The 20093-nt window shown below is 44.3% G+C and overlaps 1 protein-coding gene across 1 annotated transcript; it reads right to left on the bottom strand.

Moving 5' to 3' along the window:
* Positions 1-3348: 3348 nt before the first annotated feature.
* Positions 3349-17410, bottom strand: LOC100495552 (beta-1,4-galactosyltransferase galt-1-like). The gene is made up of 4 exons (XM_031892003.1): positions 17275-17410; positions 14930-15031; positions 11682-11851; positions 3349-4873 (listed from the first exon to the last, which is right to left on the bottom strand). The coding sequence occupies exon 4, from the start codon at positions 4859-4861 to the stop codon at positions 3584-3586; it is 1278 nt and encodes a 425-aa protein (XP_031747863.1). The 5' UTR covers positions 4862-4873; positions 11682-11851; positions 14930-15031; positions 17275-17410; the 3' UTR covers positions 3349-3583.
* Between the last annotated feature and the right edge of the window lie 2683 nt (positions 17411-20093).

The raw sequence follows: 20093 nt of genomic DNA, 5'->3' as shown, positions 1-20093 counted from the left end.
GGGATTTGGGGTGAGTGCTTATTTGTGCCCTGGGTACCCCTGGAACTATAGCGGGGTGACTGTTACCCCAATGTTTCTATATATCTGTAACCTTGTTATGGGCTAAGGGGGCCCAGCCTGAAGGCCAGTTAGGGGGGGATTTGGGGTGAGTGCTTATTTGTGCCCTGGGTACCCCTGGAACTATAGCAGGGTGACTGTTACCCCAGTGTTTTTATATATCTGTAACCTTGTTATGGGCTAAGGGGGCCCAGCCTGAAGGCCAGTTAGGGGGGATTTGGGGTTAGTGCTTATTTGTGCCCTGGGTACCCCTGGAACTATAGCGGGGTGACTGTTACCCCAAAGTTTCTATATATCTGTAACCTTGTTATGGGCTAAGGGGGCCCAGCCTGAAGGCCAGTTAGGGGGGGATTTGAGGTGAGTGCTTATTTGTGCCCTGGGTACCCCTGGAACTATAGCGGGGTGACTGTTACCCCAAAGTTTCTATATATCTGTAACCTTGTTATGGGCTAAGGGGGCCCAGCCTGAAGGCCAGTTAGGGGGGGATTTGGGGTGAGTGCTTATTTGTGCCCTGGGTACCCCTGGAACTATAGCAGGGTGACTGTTACCCCAATGTTTCTATATATCTGTAACCTTGTTATGGGCTAAGAGGGGCCCAAATGAAATAAAGGAGCTCAAAGTAGGGTTTAAACTGGAAAAGCCCCCAAAACAGGAGCAATTTTTTATTTTGTGTGAAATGCAAGTGTGACGAGAAGTATGGATAGAGTAGGTGATAACAGTATAATTGTCAGAAAAGTAGGTGGAAGAACTTTGTTTTTAATTGTTTGGGGCCATAAGAGAAGGAAGGTTATGGCCAGCTTGCAAGAGACAATGGCAACTTGGGCAAAACTAAACTCTAAGCTCATGATGGCCTAGTAACAAGGGGAAGGAGTATTCTCAATTGCCCATCCACTGAGGCCCAAAACACTCTGCAAAAAATCTACGTCACTCTGGCCGATACACTTTTCAGGCCCCGGCTACCTGCATCAGAGAATATGTGGACCCTACCTCCCAATGGTTTCCTATAATACTAGGGCGCCGCTGGTACTGGTTATTTTCAACTTCAATACGCTCTTCTTCAGGCTACACAGGCGTTGTTTGCGCTGGAAGTGCAACCACCATGGGTTGGAGATAAAGATAGGTGCTTGGGACCTGACCGATAAGTTCACTTATGATTGTTGGGTTCTTTAATCCTTCCTCTGTTATGAAATAGTTACAGGCACCAATCGTATCAAAGTGGCTTCCATTGTAGGTCCCCCAAGGATATCATCCAATACACAATATATGTGCAGATTTTCTTATTGTCCGACCATATTCTAACCTGTCCGACTAAACGACCAATCACCATGGTATCAAAAATTCTCAGATAAGGCTCTCCTAAATACTGTATAAGGGAAGTACAGGCTGTACCCAGTTCTAGGTACCACAAGGTGGCGATCTCCTGCAGGTACTACAGGGCAGTTTATCTGTTGGTCTGTAAATAAACAAGTGGACCCCCGCCAGCAGCGGCAAAGACTCGTTTTAAAGGTATGGCTGAATATGCCCGTTCTTGCTTAGTTAGGATTGGATAGGCATAAGTGCTGACAAGTTAAGGGTTGCTAAACTACAACCTGTAGGACACAATGTGGTCGAAGCAGCCCTGTACTAGGGGAGGTTAATACCTACCTTAAGCTGGTGCTACGTACATGTCTCAATTACAGGCACTGTTCCCTCTGCATCAGTAATGGGTGCTTTTGTGGACACCTATGGGTTGCCCTTTTTTGATGGATGCACATGTTGAACAAATGAACCCAGTAGAGTAATAGACACATGAAAGCCCAAGCACCAAGATACACACTCATTAAAACTATTTCCGTTTATTTGTTCAAAAAAAGGTAAATATTATGCTTCCATTAATGGGCGGAATGTACTCGTATCCTCACACAAAGCTCAGGTCTCGGTTTATCCAACCTGGCGTCAAGCGGCCCTTAGCCTGTGTTGACTCGGGATGCTCTGGTGAAAATAGCGTAAAGGTGCAACAAGTCATCCAGCCACACAACTTAAAGCAATGCTGCTTGGTCAAATAGGCCAATATCTAGAACCTTGTTCAACAGCTGGTTCCTGCTTACCCCTAAAGCCATAAACCCCTGTGCATGACTGTAGAACAGTGATCCACAACCAGTGGCTCGGGGGCAACATGTTGCTTGACAACCCGTTGGATGTTGCTCCCAGTGGCCTCCAAGCAGGTGCTTATTTTTGAATGTCTGGTTAGGAGGCAAGCTTTGATTGCATAAAAACCCAGTGTAATTGCCAAACAAAGCCTTCGGTAGGTTTCCAGTCAACATAGGGGCTATCAAATAGCCAATTATAGCTCTCATTGGGAACTTTTTTCATGTTTGTATTGCTCTCCGAAACTTTTTCCATTTGAATGTGGCTCAAGGGTATAAAAGGTTGGGGATCCCTGCTGTAGAATGTTTTTACTGCTTCTTCGGAGGCACCAAAGTAGGAAGATTATGGAGAAAAATTTCTGTCTGGACCAATGTTTCTTAACTCATCGATTCATCTGTTACCATATAAATGTTTCCTTCCACAGTCCACACACACTGGCTTGTATAGCCCAACGATTACACCCAAGGCCGTACGTCCTACCCCCTTTGCATTCAACGGGACAGAGCAGTAAACTGCTGCCATATTCATTTAGAAATGGCCCCTGTCTACAGAAATCCTGTAGCCACCTCAGTACAGTGGGTGGCACAGAAGCCCCTCAGCAAGGTCACAAGGCAGCTAGTTTAGGGTTTTGAAGGGAAAGGGGGTCTTTTGAGAAAAGCAAATCATGTGCAATTAGTTCTATGGTTCACCTTTGTCATGATCCAGTTTGCCTTTTGGATATGACCAAATATGTCATGGTGGCAATGCCCTTAGGTAGGTTGCCTATTGTTGGCAAGGGAAGCATTAAGTGTAGCGATGAGCAAGCCTGTCCCATTTCGTTTCGCCATAAAATTCGCGAAACAGCAAGAGAATTTGCAAAACGGCAAAAAATTCACGAAATGCATTTGTTGCGAGATCTTTTTTTTGGCGTCTGCATCTATTTTTTGTCAACTGTGCTTTCTTGATGCAACCGTGCCCAATTTTGATGCAACAAATTTTTCCGCTGCAAATTTTTCTGGAAGTTTTGCGAAACAATTCGGCAGTGGCGAAATGCAGAAATTCGCTGCGAATCCATGCCTGGTGAAAAAATTTGCTCATCACTAATTAAGTGTGCAATCTGATTGTTTAGGAATGACGTGGCCTGGCGTCAGATTACATGAATGCCATACTGGACTGATAAATGACCCTTTCATTTTTGTTATTTATCATAATGGAATTCTGGGAAATAGAGAAATAATTTGAAGGCACGTTCATTTTTTTTTACAACATATTTATATAAACGTATATACACACTTCTTTGTATATTTGTATTTATACAGACAGATGGGAGCTGCCACAATAAAATTTAGAAGACAAGTTCTCCTTAATCTACATTTGGCCAAAACATGGCGCAAAGGACCTGCAGCTGTCACTAAACAACCTATGAGAGGTTTTTTAAGACTCTGTTCACATTGCGTATGAGAGTCACATTGTATTTCCACAAGGTCGTGTCTCTTATGAGAGACGTAAAAGGAAGGTTTGGTTGCTTGGCTTCTCGGCTATGATGGAGGCCTGCAATGTGATTGGCCACATCTAGATTTCCTCCGTACGCTTTCAAGGAAAAGTGAACGGACGTTTGAATCACTTTCCTTGGATTCACTATCATTTTGTGATTATTATAGACATTGGGCTGTTCCGGTTCATAATAAATATATTGAAGGATGTTGCGTCCCGGAACATCTTTGGGGAAAGCGTTATCAAACGTGTGGTCTGTGAGATGGATTGGGTAGTAGTGGTTTTCTATCAGGAAGACGGATTTGTCTGGATGTTCTTTCTGTAGAGTTTCCATCATCTCATTCCAGTCCGTGTGTATCCTTGGCAAAATAATCTCATCAATATCATTGAACGTCAGGTATTTTGTCTTGTACATGTTTCTGTACAGACAGTCGTTCAAAGCCGCCACTTGTCCATAGTAACCGATTTCATTCTTTGGATCCATGTCATGGTGCCAGGCATCCGATGTCCTCAAGTAACGGTCAATGGGCCATGGTACCACCTCTACAACTCCTTCCGACACATAATAATCTACAGCCCGCCCGATAGCTCGACTGCAACTGTTTTTATAGATGACAACTTTCTGCGCTCCCAGAATCCTGTACATTTCTATGGCCTGGACGAACTGCAGAACGTTGCTGGAATTCCCAAACATGGTGGAAATGCAGACAGTGAAGTTGGCGGAGAAGGACCTCGGCTCACGGTTCTTGATCTCAAACACTTGAATGCCATCGATGTCTCCTGTGCTTGTTGAATGGATGGAGATATGATGAGAAAAACAAAGTTGGGGATCCTTACAGAGCACAATGGCTGCACTGTAAGGGAAACCAAACTGGTCTGAAGGAACATCTATTTGTGCTCTGACAGGGATGTAGCCCTTCCTGAACTCGCAGAAAAACCAGCAATAGAGTTCCTTGACTTTATCAACATTGAGTATTGCAACAATACGTACGTTGTTCGATTCTCTATCATCGTAGTAGGCTGACATGATCAAGGTTTTATTATCCTGCAGGGGCGTGATACTTCCGGCGGCTGTTAGGTTGGACTTAGGAGCTGTTAGTAATGTCCAAGATTTTCTTATCTTTACAAAATTATAGGTGGAGAGTAGAAACAAAAAAATGAGGAATAGGGCCACACATGATTTATAGGAACGGGCGTGATACATGTCTGTGGTGTCCTGCAAAGAAAATACAAAATGGTTTATTCCTATAATCTGAAAACATTTGATAGAATATTCAGTTGGCAGTGACAGAGCTAGGGAATTTACAAATGTAGTACGTGAAGGAGAAGAAGCAGATACCAACATACCTCAGCCTTGAGAAGATGCTCTCACTAACCCTACCAGAGGTGCAAAGCAGTGGAGGTGCAAAGCAATGGAAGGTCTCAGATGCTCAGTGGATGAGCCCTTATACATAACTTTCCCACAGTACAGGTGTTTGAGAATGTCTCAACAAAAGCAGCCTGAGGAAACATTACCAATGAGTCTGGCTTCAAGAATTTTTGTCTTTAGGTGCTTATTTAACATCAACACAAGGGTTTGGATTCGGTTCAGTCAAAGTGGTTGAATATTTGTGGGAATATTTTAGTGAAGACAAACCTGGGATTCAGATCCCGTACAGAACTCTTTGTATCGTTAAACACTGAACATTTTCTTGCGGTTGTCTGATTGTTGTGCATGTCGGGGTGATTAGATTATATTACACAATGATGCAAGTTATTTGTCTGGGTAATTGGATATGGGAAATACTCACAAATTAGAAATAGACTCTAAAGCTGGCCATACACGCACCATTAATATAGTATGAAACCTCATTTTGTACGATATTCGCTGCGAGTATGGCAACTTGGTGAGGCGACCGATATCGTAGACGGTTGCTGATATCAGTCGACTCGTTGATCAGACGGGTTAAAAGATTTTGATCGGGCGCCATTTAAGGCGCCTGAGCAAAATCTGCCTTCAGGGCTGAATCGACAGAAGGAGGTAGAAATCCCATTGTTTCTACCTCCATATCTGACGATTCAGCCCTGTCAGTGGAGGGGCTGAATCGACAGAAGGAGGTAGAAATCCCATTGTTTCTACCTCCATATCTGACGATTCAACCCTGTCAGTGGAGAGGCTGAATCGACAGAAGGAGGTAGAAATCCTATTGTTTCTACCTCCATATCTGACGATTCAGCCCTGTCAGTTCAAAAATCGCCAGGTGTGTTGCCAGCGTAATGGGCACATTTATTACACTTAACATTTATTTCACTGAGTTTTTCTTTTGGAGTTTTTGGAATTTTTGCTGTGATCGGCAAAATAAAAATTTGTGTATTTTTGAAATGTTGTAAACTATATTTTTGAGATTTATCATTTGAAAAACAAAAAAACCTTAAAAAGTCGAATAAAACATTTCAACAACTTGAACCTGGCAAGCTGCCAACATTCAGTCTATTTTTTACGAAATTTTAAAAATAATAAAATGCGATCTTTGTCAAAAGGAAGATTTGTTCCAATACAAGTTTTTTCATATGTTTGTTACTGGTCGAGGGAAAAATAGCCCAAATTCAAAAAAAAAGGAAAAGCTCAACTAATTTCACTTGAGTTTCTTTTTGCGATCGAGTTTTAGAAAACACTTGAGTTTGAAAATGAGTAAATTGGCCTCGTTCTCTGCTTTGAAGCGGTGCTTAGAGTGGTTGCGCTGCTTCTTCTCCATAATTGAACACCTTTATAAGTAGTGATGAGCTAAATTTTTCACCAGGCATAGATTTGCGGTGTTCTGCGTTTCGCCATTGGTGGATTTTTTTCACGGAACACCCACGAAATTTTTTTTCGACATGCATAATTTTTCGTGTTTTGTGATCTTTTCGCCCTTTTTGCGAATTCTTTTTACAGTTTCCCCAATTTCTTGGCAAAATGTGACAGATTCGCTCATCACTATTTATAAGTACAGGTATAGGACCCATTATCCAGAATGCTCGGGACCAAGGGTATTCCGGATAAGGGGTCTTTCCGTAATTTGGATCTCAACACCTTAAGTCTACTAAAAAATCAATAAAACATAAATTAAACCCAATAGGATTGTTTTGCATCCAATAAAGATTAATTATATCTTAGTTGGAATCAATTACAAGGTTCTGTTTTATTTCTACATAGAAAAAGGAAATCCGTTTTAAAATTCTGAATTATTTGATTAAAATGGAGTCTATGGGAGACGGGCATTCCGTAATTCAGAGCTTTCTGGATAACGGGTTTCCGGATAAGGGGTCCGATACCTGTACTATGGATGTAACAAATCCATCATTTTTGGATGCAAGGAAATATCAAATTCTGCACCAAAGATCTGGCTGAAGACCGAACCTATCTACATGCTAATATCTGAGTAAAATTTTTTTAAAAAAATTCCATAAGTTTTGTACAAAATATTGTCAGACTCATTTTTCTTGAGCTTTAAAGTTATACAACCCAAAGGCAGGGATCCCCAACCTATTTCCCTCGTTAGCCACACTCAGATATAAAATGCATCGGGGAGCCACACAAGCATGAAAAAAGTTCTTTGGGGGTGCCAAATAACGGCTGTGATTGGCTATTTGTTAGCCCCATGGGGGCTCTGCTTGGGGTAAAACTGTGTCTCTAGGCTTCCAAAACTTGTCTCCAAGCCTGAAATGTAAAAATGGGCACCTACTCTGAGGTCACTGGGAGCAACATCAAAGAGGGTGTTTCCTCAAACCATTGGCTGGGGATTACTGACTTCATATTTACTTTGGATGGATATTTAAGATTGAGATGAATCCTACACTGGTTCCTCTTTCAAAGCTCATTGATAAGGATAAATGTGTATACACAGTATTTGAGTACGTTTCCTCCACTACGATTATAAGGAGCCGCTTGTTATGTTGTCCTATCTCAGCCATGAGATACTTTTCTTGCTTGGTATCCCCCTTCATTTTGAATTATGACAATTAAACTTCAAGGGCCATCTTGCATTTCTAAGTAGGATACTTTAATTGTCCCTTAACTTGCTAGTATGTGTATGGGACCTGTTATCCAGAAGGGGTCTTTTTGTAATTTCTCCATATTTATGTCTACTAAAAAGTCATTTAACCATTAAATAAACTCAATAGGGCTGTTCTGCCCCCAATAAGGGGTAATTATATCTTAGTTGGGATCAAGTACAGGTACTGTTTTATTATTACAGAGAAAAGGGAATCATTTAACCATGAAATAAACCCAATAGGGCTGTTCTGCCCCAATAAGGGGTAATTATATCTTAGTTGGGATCAAGTACAGGTACTGTTTTATTATTACAGAGAAAAGGGAATCATTTAACCATGAAATAAACCCAATAGGGCTGTTCTGCCCCAATAAGGGGTAATTATATCTTAGTTGGGATCAAGTACAGGTACTGTTTTATTATTACAGAGAAAAGGGAATCATTTAACCATGAAATAAACCCAATAGGGCTGTTCTGCCCCAATAAGGGGTAATTATATCTTAGTTGGGATCAAGTACAGGTACTGTTTTATTATTACAGAGAAAAGGGAATCATTTAACCATTAAATAAACCCAATAGGGCTGTTCTGCCCCAATAAGGGGTAATTATATCTTAGTTGGGATCAAGTACAGGTACTGTTTTATTATTACAGAGAAAAGGGAATCATTTAACCATTAAATAAACCCAATAGGGCTGTTCTGCCCCCAATAAGGGGTAATTATATCTTAGTTGGGATCAAGTACAGGTACTGTTTTATTATTACAGAGAAAAGGGAATCATTTAACCATTAAATAAACCCAATAGGGCTGTTCTGCCCCAATAAGGGGTAATTATATCTTAGTTGGGATCAAGTACAGGTACTGTTTTATTATTATAGAGAAAAGGGAATCATTTAAACAAGCATTCTTGCTAATAGATGCCACGTACCCAATATGTAAGGAGGTAGAAATGATGGTGCATGAGAATAGAACATGTGTATGGTTAATAAGTGTGACAGAGTGTGTTAAATGGTTAACAGGAATGCAAAAATGTTATGTGTTTAGTTGCCCACTAGGCGGCAGCAGAGTAATGGGGTTTTGATAGAAAATAGGGTAAGTATACTTGAGAAAAAAAGTGAGGTAACACCCAGGTTCGGTGGTCTTGACCGGAGGGCGTGGTAGAGACAACATATTCTGTAGGAGGGTTAAGGTGGCCATACACAGGAAGATTTGCTTGTTTGGCGAGGTCGCCAAATCGTATGGCATTAGGGCATAGGCGCCGTTGGATCAGGGCCTGCATCAACGAGCCGATGCGGTCCCTGATCCGACGGAAAATCAAACCTGCCTGATCCAGATCTGCCAATTTTAGTCTAGATCTCGGTGGGATAGGACTAACGGGGGTGCCCATACATGGGCAGATAAGCTGCCGAATCAGTCTAAAGGAATGACCTCTGTCCATGAATGACCTCTTTAAGTCCCTGGCACCGGTAGAGTAGGTTTAGCTAGTGATAGCCTAAAGTAAGAGTGAGTACTAGGTGCACGAGATAGACAACCAAGTGAGCCCAGGCAGCCCAACACTCCAACAAGGAGTTAGGGGACTAAGTCACAGATACCTCATTAGTGAGGGGGCCTAGTGGTAGTGCAGGACCAGGGGCACCACTGAAGAGGTCCCAAGGTAACAGAGTTGATGGAGATATGCCCAACTGGTAGGGGCCTTTGATGTGACTCTTACTGCAAGTTGGAAAGTGTGGACATAGTGATTTTCAATCAAACATCTCCTACAAATGTTAGACTTTTTTCCTTTTATAGTGTTATGGTAAGGTTGAACCATCGTGGCTGCTCCAACACAGCTTTGTATTCATAACAGCGGATGTAGAAATGGCATAAGGATTCCATGGGAACGTGTGTGCGTCAGCGCTTACCATTTGCTCCCCGCCTCCCTCCCCTCGTGCCAAGTGTTTAATGACAAATCTTTCATTAAAAACAAATAACGAGGCCAAACATAGTCCCTGTGGCTCAGTTCCCACAAATAACTGCCTCAACCCTACCCCGTGTGACTTTATACCATGATACAAAAGTGATATGAGAGAATGAAATGCGTTGGGTGGGGTCTATAAATAAAACAACCCTGCGCCAACTGATAAGACTCATTCGAAAAAAAAGTCTCACTGTTCAGGAGGTTCTTGATGCTTGAAGCACTATTTCCCAGCATTTCATGAAACATTCTATCCCCCCGCATTTCATGGTACATTCTATCCCCCAGCATTTCATGGTACATTCTATCTCCCAGCATTTCATAGTACAGTCTATTTCCTAGCATTTCATGAAACATTCTATCCCCCAGCATTTCATGAAAAATTCTATACCCCAGCATTTCATGGTACATTCTATCCCCCAGCATTTCATGAAGCATTCTATCCCCCAGCATTTCATGAAGCATTCTATCCCCCAGCATTTCATGGTACATTCTATCCCCCAGCATTTCATGGTACATTCTATCCCCCAGCATTTCATGGTACATTCTATCTCCCAGCATTTCATGGTACATTCTATCCCCCAGCATTTCATGAAGCATTCTATCCCCCAGCATTTCATGAAGCATTCTATCCCCCAGCATTTCATGAAGCATTCTATCCCCCAGCATTTCATGGTACATTCTATCCCCCAGCATTTCATGAAACATTCTATCCCCCAGCATTTCATGGTACATTCTATCCCCCCGCATTTCATGGCACATTCTAACCCCCAGCATTTCATGAAACATTCTATCCCCCCACATTTCATGGTACATTCTATCCCCCCGCATTTCATGGTACATTCTATCCCCCCGCATTTCATGGCACATTCTAACCCCCAGCATTTCATGAAACATTCTATCCCCCCACATTTCATGAAACATTCTATCCCCCCGCATTTCATGGTACATTCTATCCCCCCGCATTTCATGGCACATTCTAACCCCCAGCATTTCATGAAACATTCTATCCCCCCACATTTCATGGTACATTCTATCCCCCCGCATTTCATGGTACATTCTATCCCCCCGCATTTCATGGGACATTCTAACCCCCAGCATTTCATGGTACATTCTATCCCCCAGCATTTCATAGTATATTCTATCCCCCAGCATTTCATGGCACATTCTATCCCCCCGCATTTCATGGCACATTCTAACCCCCAGCATTTCATGGTACATTCTATCCCCCAGCATTTCATGAATCACTCTGTCTCCCATCATTTCATGGTACAAAAAAACCACAAATTCAAAAAACCACAAATAGAAAACAAAGTCCGATTGCAAATTGTTTCAGAACACACGTTAATTTAAAAGTGAACAACCCCTTTAATGGCACAGTGTGCCCCCCAGCATTTCATGACAGTAATTTCATTATACAGTCTACCCCCACAAATTTCATGCTGACACTGCTTGGGTCCCCAGATTTCAGCTCTTCCCCCCTCGATCAGACCTACCTTCGGAGGTGCAATAGTAAGCAAGCACCCAGAGCCAGCAGCACAAAAACCACTATAAGCTGCCTCATCTATCACGTAGAGAAGTGGCATTTGCATTTTGAGAACAGGCCAAGTTTAACTGTTAATTGAGCCACAGTGCTAGGATACCACTTCCTTCCTCACTGTTCCATGCATGGCGGTTCTGTTAAGCCATAATATGCAGCCCTAGACACCTGACTTTTCGCCCGTTAGAAAAGATAATGTGGGTGCCTAGCTAGGAAACAAAGAGCCAAAGAGTCTCTAATCAGCCTACACAAACAGAGGGAGCAGCGTGGTTGGTCTGCAACGTCCGACAAAGAGCAAACAGTGGCGAGATTTTATTAATGCACAATTTCATCCAACCGATATCCCCAAATGCACAGCCATCTTTGCCCTTATCATTTGTACCCTTTATTTTCTATTTCTGTATAGGATCAAAGAGAAATCGTCCAACTGCATTGACCAGGAAATACAACCCTTCCAACCCACGTCAACATTTTCCCACAATATGAAAGCCAAGAATAAATAAAAGCCCCGTGGGTACCTCACTTGAACGGACAAGGTTACAGCCAATGGTCGGTACCCAGGTCAGTACGGTCGTCTCTCTGTCTGCACTTCCTACTGTACAGGTGCGGGTCCCTGGATCAGCCTCTTACTCAAGTTACTCATCCCTGTTGCTGAGGTTATGTCGGACTTTGTAGCACTCCTTCCTTCCTTGGGGGGGGGAAGCATAATTTTAAGACTTTGAATTAATAGAAAACACTATAGGGTTGATTCACTAAAGTGTGTTAAAATGGCGGCTTTTTATAGCATGCGTTAAAAATTTTATTGCGTCTTAACGCACGATTCACTGAAAGGATACTTGCATTAATTTAGACGCGATGCTGTGTGCGTTATTAAAGTCGCGAAGACTATTTTCGTGCGGTATTCGACGCAACGCGCGCTAATTAACGCACGAGCACTGCTTGTTGCGCGCACGCCATATTAGCCATACACACCATTACGCTCGTAAAACCAGGGCTGTGTAGTCGGAGGCAATTTTGGGTACCTGGAGTCGGAGTCAGCAAAAAATGAACCGACTCCGACTCCTACTAAATTTAAATGGGAATAAAAAAAAAAATAAAGCAAGTTTAAATGTCCCAATTCACAAACAGTCATAATTAATTACTTCTCTGCTATAAGAATAAAGCCCAATGCACACAGTGCATAAACGAACACGTTGAGTGACCATGAAGCATGCTTTTCATTGACTGTATGAATGTAAAAATACATATTAAAAACAGAGGAGTCGGAGTCGGAAGTATCAAAAACTGAGGAGTCGGAGTCGGAAGTATCAGAAACTGAGGAGTCGGAGTCAGAGAATTTATCTACCGACTCCACAGCCCTGCGTAAAACTACTTTTCTGAAAATGACCATTTCCCTGCAAACTGGAGGCTGCATCACTCTAGGGCCAACACAGACTAATGCGATATTTAGCGCATTTAACGCTTCATATGTATTTGTGAATCATGCGTTACTAACGCATTCGGTTGTGCTCCATTTAACGCACGCGATATGCGACAACGCATGCGACAAAACTTAAGCAAATCGCACGGTTTTTGGCGTCAATTTTAACGCAAAAAAGCAAGCGATAAGCGTTATCAGTGATATTCATTGATCTTTCCAACATCCTTCTTCTTCCGGTTCCTCCTTCCCTTGCCGACACAATGGGCTGGATTCGATTCAGTGAGAAAAAGGTTCATCAACCAAAAAATCATGGACGAGATTTAATCTGAGATGCGAAAATTTATTTCACTGTTTATCACGTGAAAACTCTATTGAAGCCTGGGGAAAAGTATGGGCAAAAACTAGAACCGAATTCGGAAAAAATTTTTTTCTCCTTGAACTGAATCTCGTCCATGAGATTTCAGGTGTTAAACCATGAGGAATTTCATTTGGCCCAATGTCTGTAATAAGGTTGAGTTGCAGGGGCAGCAGAAGATGATTTTGTTTTGGGGCGGGGCAAAGAGAGGGAGGATTTGCAACGTGCTACACTGAGATTGTTGGACAGGCCCACTTTTTGTGGCCAAAGAGATCCACTCCGAAAGCCCAGCCACACTGTCCCTCTTCTGGCTGAGGCCACCGTCCCTCCACCTCCATTTAGCCACAACTTCCGCCACTGCACCCCCCCCCCCCCCCGGGTTCTGACGCCTATGTTGAGTTGTATTCCCATGCTGTTGGTCGCAACCCTGAAACCCACTTATTGAGAGTGGAAACCATTATCCCCATGGGAACAGTTTTTATGGAATTCCCCAGATTCCAGTCTACTCCAGCCCCACCTTTTGTGGATGTTAACTCCAGGCAGGGAGCGGGCTGTGACATCACTGGGTGGGACAGTGATGTCACATGGGCAGGACTATGATGTCGCAGTGGCAATTGGTCAATCGCCACATCAATCTCAAAGAGTCCTGCCTGGTATTCCAAACTAAAGAAACCGGGCAGGTGGTTTTGACCTGGACAGCCATTCCAAAAAACCGGACTATCTGGGTCAATATCGGACAGGTGGCAACCCTAGTGGGCGGTGTGTTTGAGACTGGCGCCCATTTTAGAAATACATCCCTGATGAACCTTTTTATTACTGAATTGAATCTGGCCCTTTATGTTAAAGAGATACTGCCATGATATTTATGGGGTACTTTTTATCTCTAAATGACACTGTTACACAGCAAATAATTCCCTCTGCCATTTAACCTTTTATTCTTCAACCAACAAATGTATTTGTAGCTGTAATATTGGTGTGTATTGGCGCCATCTCAGTGCCTTGTGCCTGAGTCTGAGCTTTCAGCCAGCGCTACACATTAGAACTGCTTTCAGCTAACCTATTGTTTCTCCTACTCCCATGTAACTGGAGGAGTCCCAAGCCGGACTTGGATTTCTTACTATTGAGTGCTATTCTGATACCTACTGGGAGCTGCTATCTTGCTCCCTTCCCATTGTTCTGCTGATCGGCTGCTGGGGGTGAGGGGGGGGGGATATCACTCCAACTTGCAGCGCAGCAGTAAAGTGTGCCTGAGTCTGAGCTTTCAGCCAGCGCTACACATTAGAACTGCTTTCAGCTAACCTATTGTTTCTCCTACTCCCATGTAACTGGAGGAGTCCCAAGCCGGACTTGGATTTCTTACTATTGAGTGCTATTCTGATACCTACTGGGAGCTGCTATCTTGCTCCCTTCCCATTGTTCTGCTGATCGGCTGCTGGGGGTGAGGGAGGGGGGATATCACTCCAACTTGCAGCGCAGCAGTAAAGTGTGCCTGAGTCTGAGCTTTCAGAAGGAGCCAGCCCTACACATTAGAACTGCTTTCTCCTACTCCCATGTAACTGGAGGAGTCCCAAGCCGGATGCTGGATCCGATCAAAGATCTTTACAGTATTTTTAACTTCAATTTTTGATTGCTGGAACAGAAGAACTCTGGTGAAAGGAAGCTACTTGTAAGCTTTATTTGTAATTAGGGTTTAGTTCTCCTTTAACCTACAGTGACTTATCTAAGATGACCTAAATCATGGTTATGAAGGGATACATTGCCAACCCACACATCTGCTGCCCATAAGGCAACATTTAAGAAGGGTTTGGTTTTTGCGCTGTGAACAGACGATCTCTCCACCAACCTTTGTTGTCAGAATGATATTATCATCGTCATTGCGGAAAGTTTTAAAAATTAGAAATAATACGTTTTTTTTTCTGAAACAAAATAAATTGGCCCATTTCGGCTGGCGAAAGAATTGCAAAACTGCGTCTGTGATTCTTTTGACCCACCTGCAACTGTTTCCTCACTCGGCAAATCTTTTTAGCAATAGCGAAATGCGGAATTTCACAGCAAATCCATCCATCCACTGTAATCTCATTTGTCTTTGGCTTCTACCATGAAAAGTACCAATGCAGAGATTTGGGGTGAGTGCTTATTTGTGCCCTGGGTACCCCTGGAACTATAGCGGGGTGACTGTTACCCCAATGTTTCTATATATCTGTAACCTTGTTATGGGCTAAGGGGGCCCAGCCTGAAGGCCAGTTAGGGGGGGATTTGGGGTGAGTGCTTATTTGTGCCCTGGGTACCCCTGGAACTATAGCGGGGTGACTGTTACCCCAATGTTTCTATATATCTGTAACCTTGTTATGGGCTAAGGGGGCCCAGCCTGAAGGCCAGTTAGGGGGGGATTTGGGGTGAGTGCTTATTTGTGCCCTGGGTACCCCTGGAACTATAGCGGGGTGACTGTTACCCCAATGTTTCTATATATCTGTAACCTTGTTATGGGCTAAGGGGGCCCAGCCTGAAGGCCAGTTAGGGGGGATTTGGGGTGAGTGCTTATTTGTGCCCTGGGTACCCCTGGAACTATAGCGGGGTGACTGTTACCCCAATGTTTCTATATATCTGTAACCTTGTTATGGGCTAAGGGGGCCCAGCCTGAAGGCCAGTTGGGGGGGATTTGGGGTGAGTGCTTATTTGTGCCCTGGGTACCCCTGGAACTATAGCGGGGTGACTGTTACCCCAATGTTTCTATATATCTGTAACCTTGTTATGGGCTAAGGGGGCCCAGCCTGAAGGCCAGTTAGGGGGGGATTTGGGGTGAGTGCTTATTTGTGCCCTGGGTACCCCTGGAACTATAGCGGGGTGACTGTTACCCCAATGTTTCTATATATCTGTAACCTTGTTATGGGCTAAGGGGGCCCAGCCTGAAGGCCAGTTAGGGGGGGGATTTGGGGTGAGTGCTTATTTGTGCCCTAGGTACCCCTGGAACTATAGCGGGGTGACTGTTACCCCAATGTTTCTATATATCTGTAACCTTGTTATGGGCTAAGGGGGCCCAGCCTGAAGGCCAGTTAGGGGGGGATTTGGGGTGAGTGCTTATTTGTGCCCTGGGTACCCCTGGAACTATAGCGGGGTGACTGTTACCCCAATGTTTCTATATATCTGTAACCTTGTTATGGGCTAAGGGGGCCCAGCCTGAAGGCCAGTTTAGGGGGGGATTTGGGGTGAGTGCTTATTTGTGCCCTGGGTACCCCTGGAACTATAGCGGGGTGACTGTTACCCCAATGTTTCTATATATCTGTAACCTTGTTATGGGCTAAGGGGGCCCAGCCTGAAGGCCAGTTAGGGGGGGATTTGGGGTGAGTGCTTATTTGTGCCCTGGGTACCCCTGGAACTATAGCAGGGTGACTGTTACCCCAATGTTTCTATATATCTGTAACCTTGTTATGGGCTAAGGGGGCCCAGCCTGAAGGCCAGTTAGGGGGGGATTTGGGGTGAGTGCTTATTTGTGCCCTGGGTACCCCTGGAACTATAGCGGGGTGACTGTTACCCCAATGTTTCTATATATCTGTAACCTTGTTATGGGCTAAGGGGGCCCAGCCTGAAGGCCAGTTAGGGGGGGATTTGGGGTGAGTGCTTATTTGTGCCCTGGGTACCCCTGGAACTATAGCAGGGTGACTGTTACCCCAATGTTTCTATATATCTGTAACCTTGTTATGGGCTAAGGGGGCCAAGCCTGAAGGCCAGTTAGGGGGGGGATTTGGGGTGAGTGCTTATTTGTGCCCTAGGTACCCCTGGAACTATAGCGGGGTGACTGTTACCCCAATGTTTCTATATATCTGTAACCTTGTTATGGGCTAAGGGGGCCCAGCCTGAAGGCCAGTTAGGGGGGGATTTGGGGTGAGTGCTTATTTGTGCCCTGGGTACCCCTGGAACTATAGCGGGGTGACTGTTACCCCAATGTTTCTATATATCTGTAACCTTGTTATGGGCTAAGGGGGCCCAGCCTGAAGGCCAGTTAGGGGGGGATTTGGGGTGAGTGCTTATTTGTGCCCTGGGTACCCCTGGAACTATAGCGGGGTGACTGTTACCCCAATGTTTCTATATATCTGTAACCTTGTTATGGGCTAAGGGGGCCCAGCCTGAAGGCCAGTTAGGGGGGGATTTGGGGTGCTTATTCCCCCTATGATTATCATTATAAAAGCCCAGATTGACTAAATAGCACTAATGACAGTACCCAGCTATAGGTTCCTGAATTGTACCCACAATGCACTGCAGGTGCCTGAAGCAAACAAACACATTATGACTGCCCAGTGACCTGTATTTCTATATGTTCAGTGAACAGAAAATTTACCTTTTATAAAGTGTGGGGAAAAGGGACCATCCAGTGTATTTGGGCCTGTGTGGGGCAGATAATCGGGGCAGTTGGCTGAGGCACCAGGGGGTGAGTTACAGGGAGCTGCGGCCTCACAGGGTCCCTCCCCTCACACTGATAAGAGATGGGACGTCCATTGACCAATAGGAGCCAACGGTATTCACTGGCCAATCAGAAGCGCTTATACGATAAAGGTGGGGGGACAGTAGTGGAACAAGGCCAAGGTGTAGCAGGATTGTACAGGGACACTCTGTGCTCCTTGTTGGACACTCTATGGTTTTGGGACTGAGAGAGTGTTCCTGTGAGGTGATTACACCCATGTATATATATATATATATATATCTGTATGTGACTGCCAGTCTGTGGGCAGCTCCCTGCCAGCTCAGGGCTGTATTATGTGTGTGTGTGGCCCAATGGGGGTGAAGCTTTGAGTGCCCCATTTTTGTGCCCCATTTACCCACTCCCTTTAGCCATAATGCCACAGACATGCCAATAGGGTCATTGCAGCAATGGGTAATGTCCTGCCTGGGGCTGCCAGCCATTTTGTTTCCAGGGTTGGGAGTGCTGAGTAATGGTGCCTGCTGTCCTTCATATCTGACTTTTATTTTTACCTTTAGAGCCGACTGCCCTTCCGGAGACTTCTCAGGTACCCGCCAGTATGTATGTATGTATGGGTATCCATTGGCGTATTCCTGGCAGTGCGGAACCTTGTGCCATCCATAGAAGGTAATTGGTCTGTCCCTTTCCCTTCCCTGCACTGCTGGTTCTGACTCCTGATACAACTCCCCAATATCCATTCATTCCTCATTCTCACTGGGTTTATAGTTATGTGTAACTGTCACTGTGTCTGTCCCTTTCCCTTCCCTGCACTGCTGGTTCTGACTCCTGATACAACTCCCCAATATCCATTCATTCCTCATTCTCACTGGGTTTATAGTTATGTGTAACTGTCACTGTGTCTGTCCCTTTCCCTTCCCTGCACTGCTGGTTCTGACTCCTGATACAACTCCCCAATATCCATTCATTCCTCATTCTCACTGGGTTTATAGTTATGTGTAACTGTCACTGTGTCTGTCCCTTTCCCTTCCCTGCACTGCTGGTTCTGACTCCTGATACAACTCCCCAATATCCATTCATCCCTCATTCTCACTGGGTTTATAGTTATGTGTAACTGTCACTGTGTCTGTCCCTTTCCCTTCCCTGCACTGCTGGTTCTGACTCCTGATACAACTCCCCAATATCCATTCATTCCTCATTCTCACTGGGTTTATAGTTATGTGTAACTGTCACTGTGTCTGTCCCTTTCCCTTCCCTGCACTGCTGGTTCTGACTCCTGATACAACTCCCCAATATCCATTCATTCCTCATTCTCACTGGGTTTATAGTTATGTGTAACTGTCACTGTGTCTGTCCCTTTCCCTTCCCTGCACTGCTGGTTCTGACTCCTGATACAACTCCCCAATATCCATTCATCCCTCATTCTCACTGGGTTTATAGTTATGTGTAACTGTCACTGTGTCTGTCCCTTTCCCTTCCCTGCACTGCTGGTTCTGACTCCTGATACAACTCCCCAATATCCATTCATTCCTCATTCTCACTGGGTTTATAGTTATGTGTAACTGTCACTGTGTCTGTCCCTTTCCCTTCCCTGCACTGCTGGTTCTGACTCCTGATACAACTCCCCAATATCCATTCATTCCTCATTCTCACTGGGTTTATAGTTATGTGTAACTGTCACTGTGTCTGTCCCTTTCCCTTCCCTGCACTGCTGGTTCTGACTCCTGATACAACTCCCCAATACCCATTCATTCCTCATTCTCACTGGGTTTATAGTTATGTGTAACTGTCACTGTGTCTGTCCCTTTCCCTTCCCTGCACTGCTGGTTCTGACTCCTGATACAACTCCCCAATACCCATTCATTCCTCATTCTCACTGGGTTTATAGTTATGTGTAACTGTCACTGTGTCTGTCCCTTTCCCTTCCCTGCACTGTTGGTTCTGACTCCTGATACAACTCCCCAATATCCATTCATCCCTCATTCTCACTGGGTTTATAGTTATGTGTAACTGTCACTGTGTCTGTCCCTTTCCCTTCCCTGCACTGCTGGTTCTGACTCCTGATACAACTCCCCAATACCCATTCATTCCTCATTCTCACTGGGTTTATAGTTATGTGTAACTGTCACTGTGTCTGTCCCTTTCCCTTCCCTGCACTGCTGGTTCTGACTCCTGATACAACTCCCCAATATCCATTCATTCCTCATTCTCACTGGGTTTATAGTTATGTGTAACTGTCACTGTGCCTGTCCCTTTCCCTTCCCTGCACTGCTGGTTCTGACTCCTGATACAACTCCCCAATACCCATTCATCCCTCATTCTCACTGGGTTTATAGTTATGTGTAACTGTGTCTGTCCCTTTCCCTTCCCTGCACTGCTGGTTCTGACTCCTGATACAACTCCCCAATATCCATTCATCCCTCATTCTCACTGGGTTTATAGTATTAATACAATACGGGGCATTTGTCGATTGGGGTTTGGCTATTTATATGTATATGATGGTTATTATGGAGTATTACCCTGGCCTGACTGGCCATAGCCATATTACATAGAATACAGTATACGTTAGCCCCATCTACTGGTCAGGCTTGGTACTGCAGAAAGAGACAGTGCAGCCCCTAACAGGGTAAGTTGGGAGGTGCAACTGCCAGAAAAAGTAACCTCAGTGCAGTTGTCAAATATTAAGGATTTCCGGGCAGTTTCTGGGAGCCAATAGAATGCAGAATATCTACAGGGAGTGG

The sequence above is a fragment of the Xenopus tropicalis genome, chromosome 8 (assembly GCF_000004195.4).
Source record: "Xenopus tropicalis strain Nigerian chromosome 8, UCB_Xtro_10.0, whole genome shotgun sequence".
NCBI lineage: Eukaryota > Metazoa > Chordata > Amphibia > Anura > Pipidae > Xenopus > Xenopus tropicalis.
Note: the sequence above shows the minus strand (reverse complement) of the source record. Positions and strands in the feature narration are given on the sequence as shown.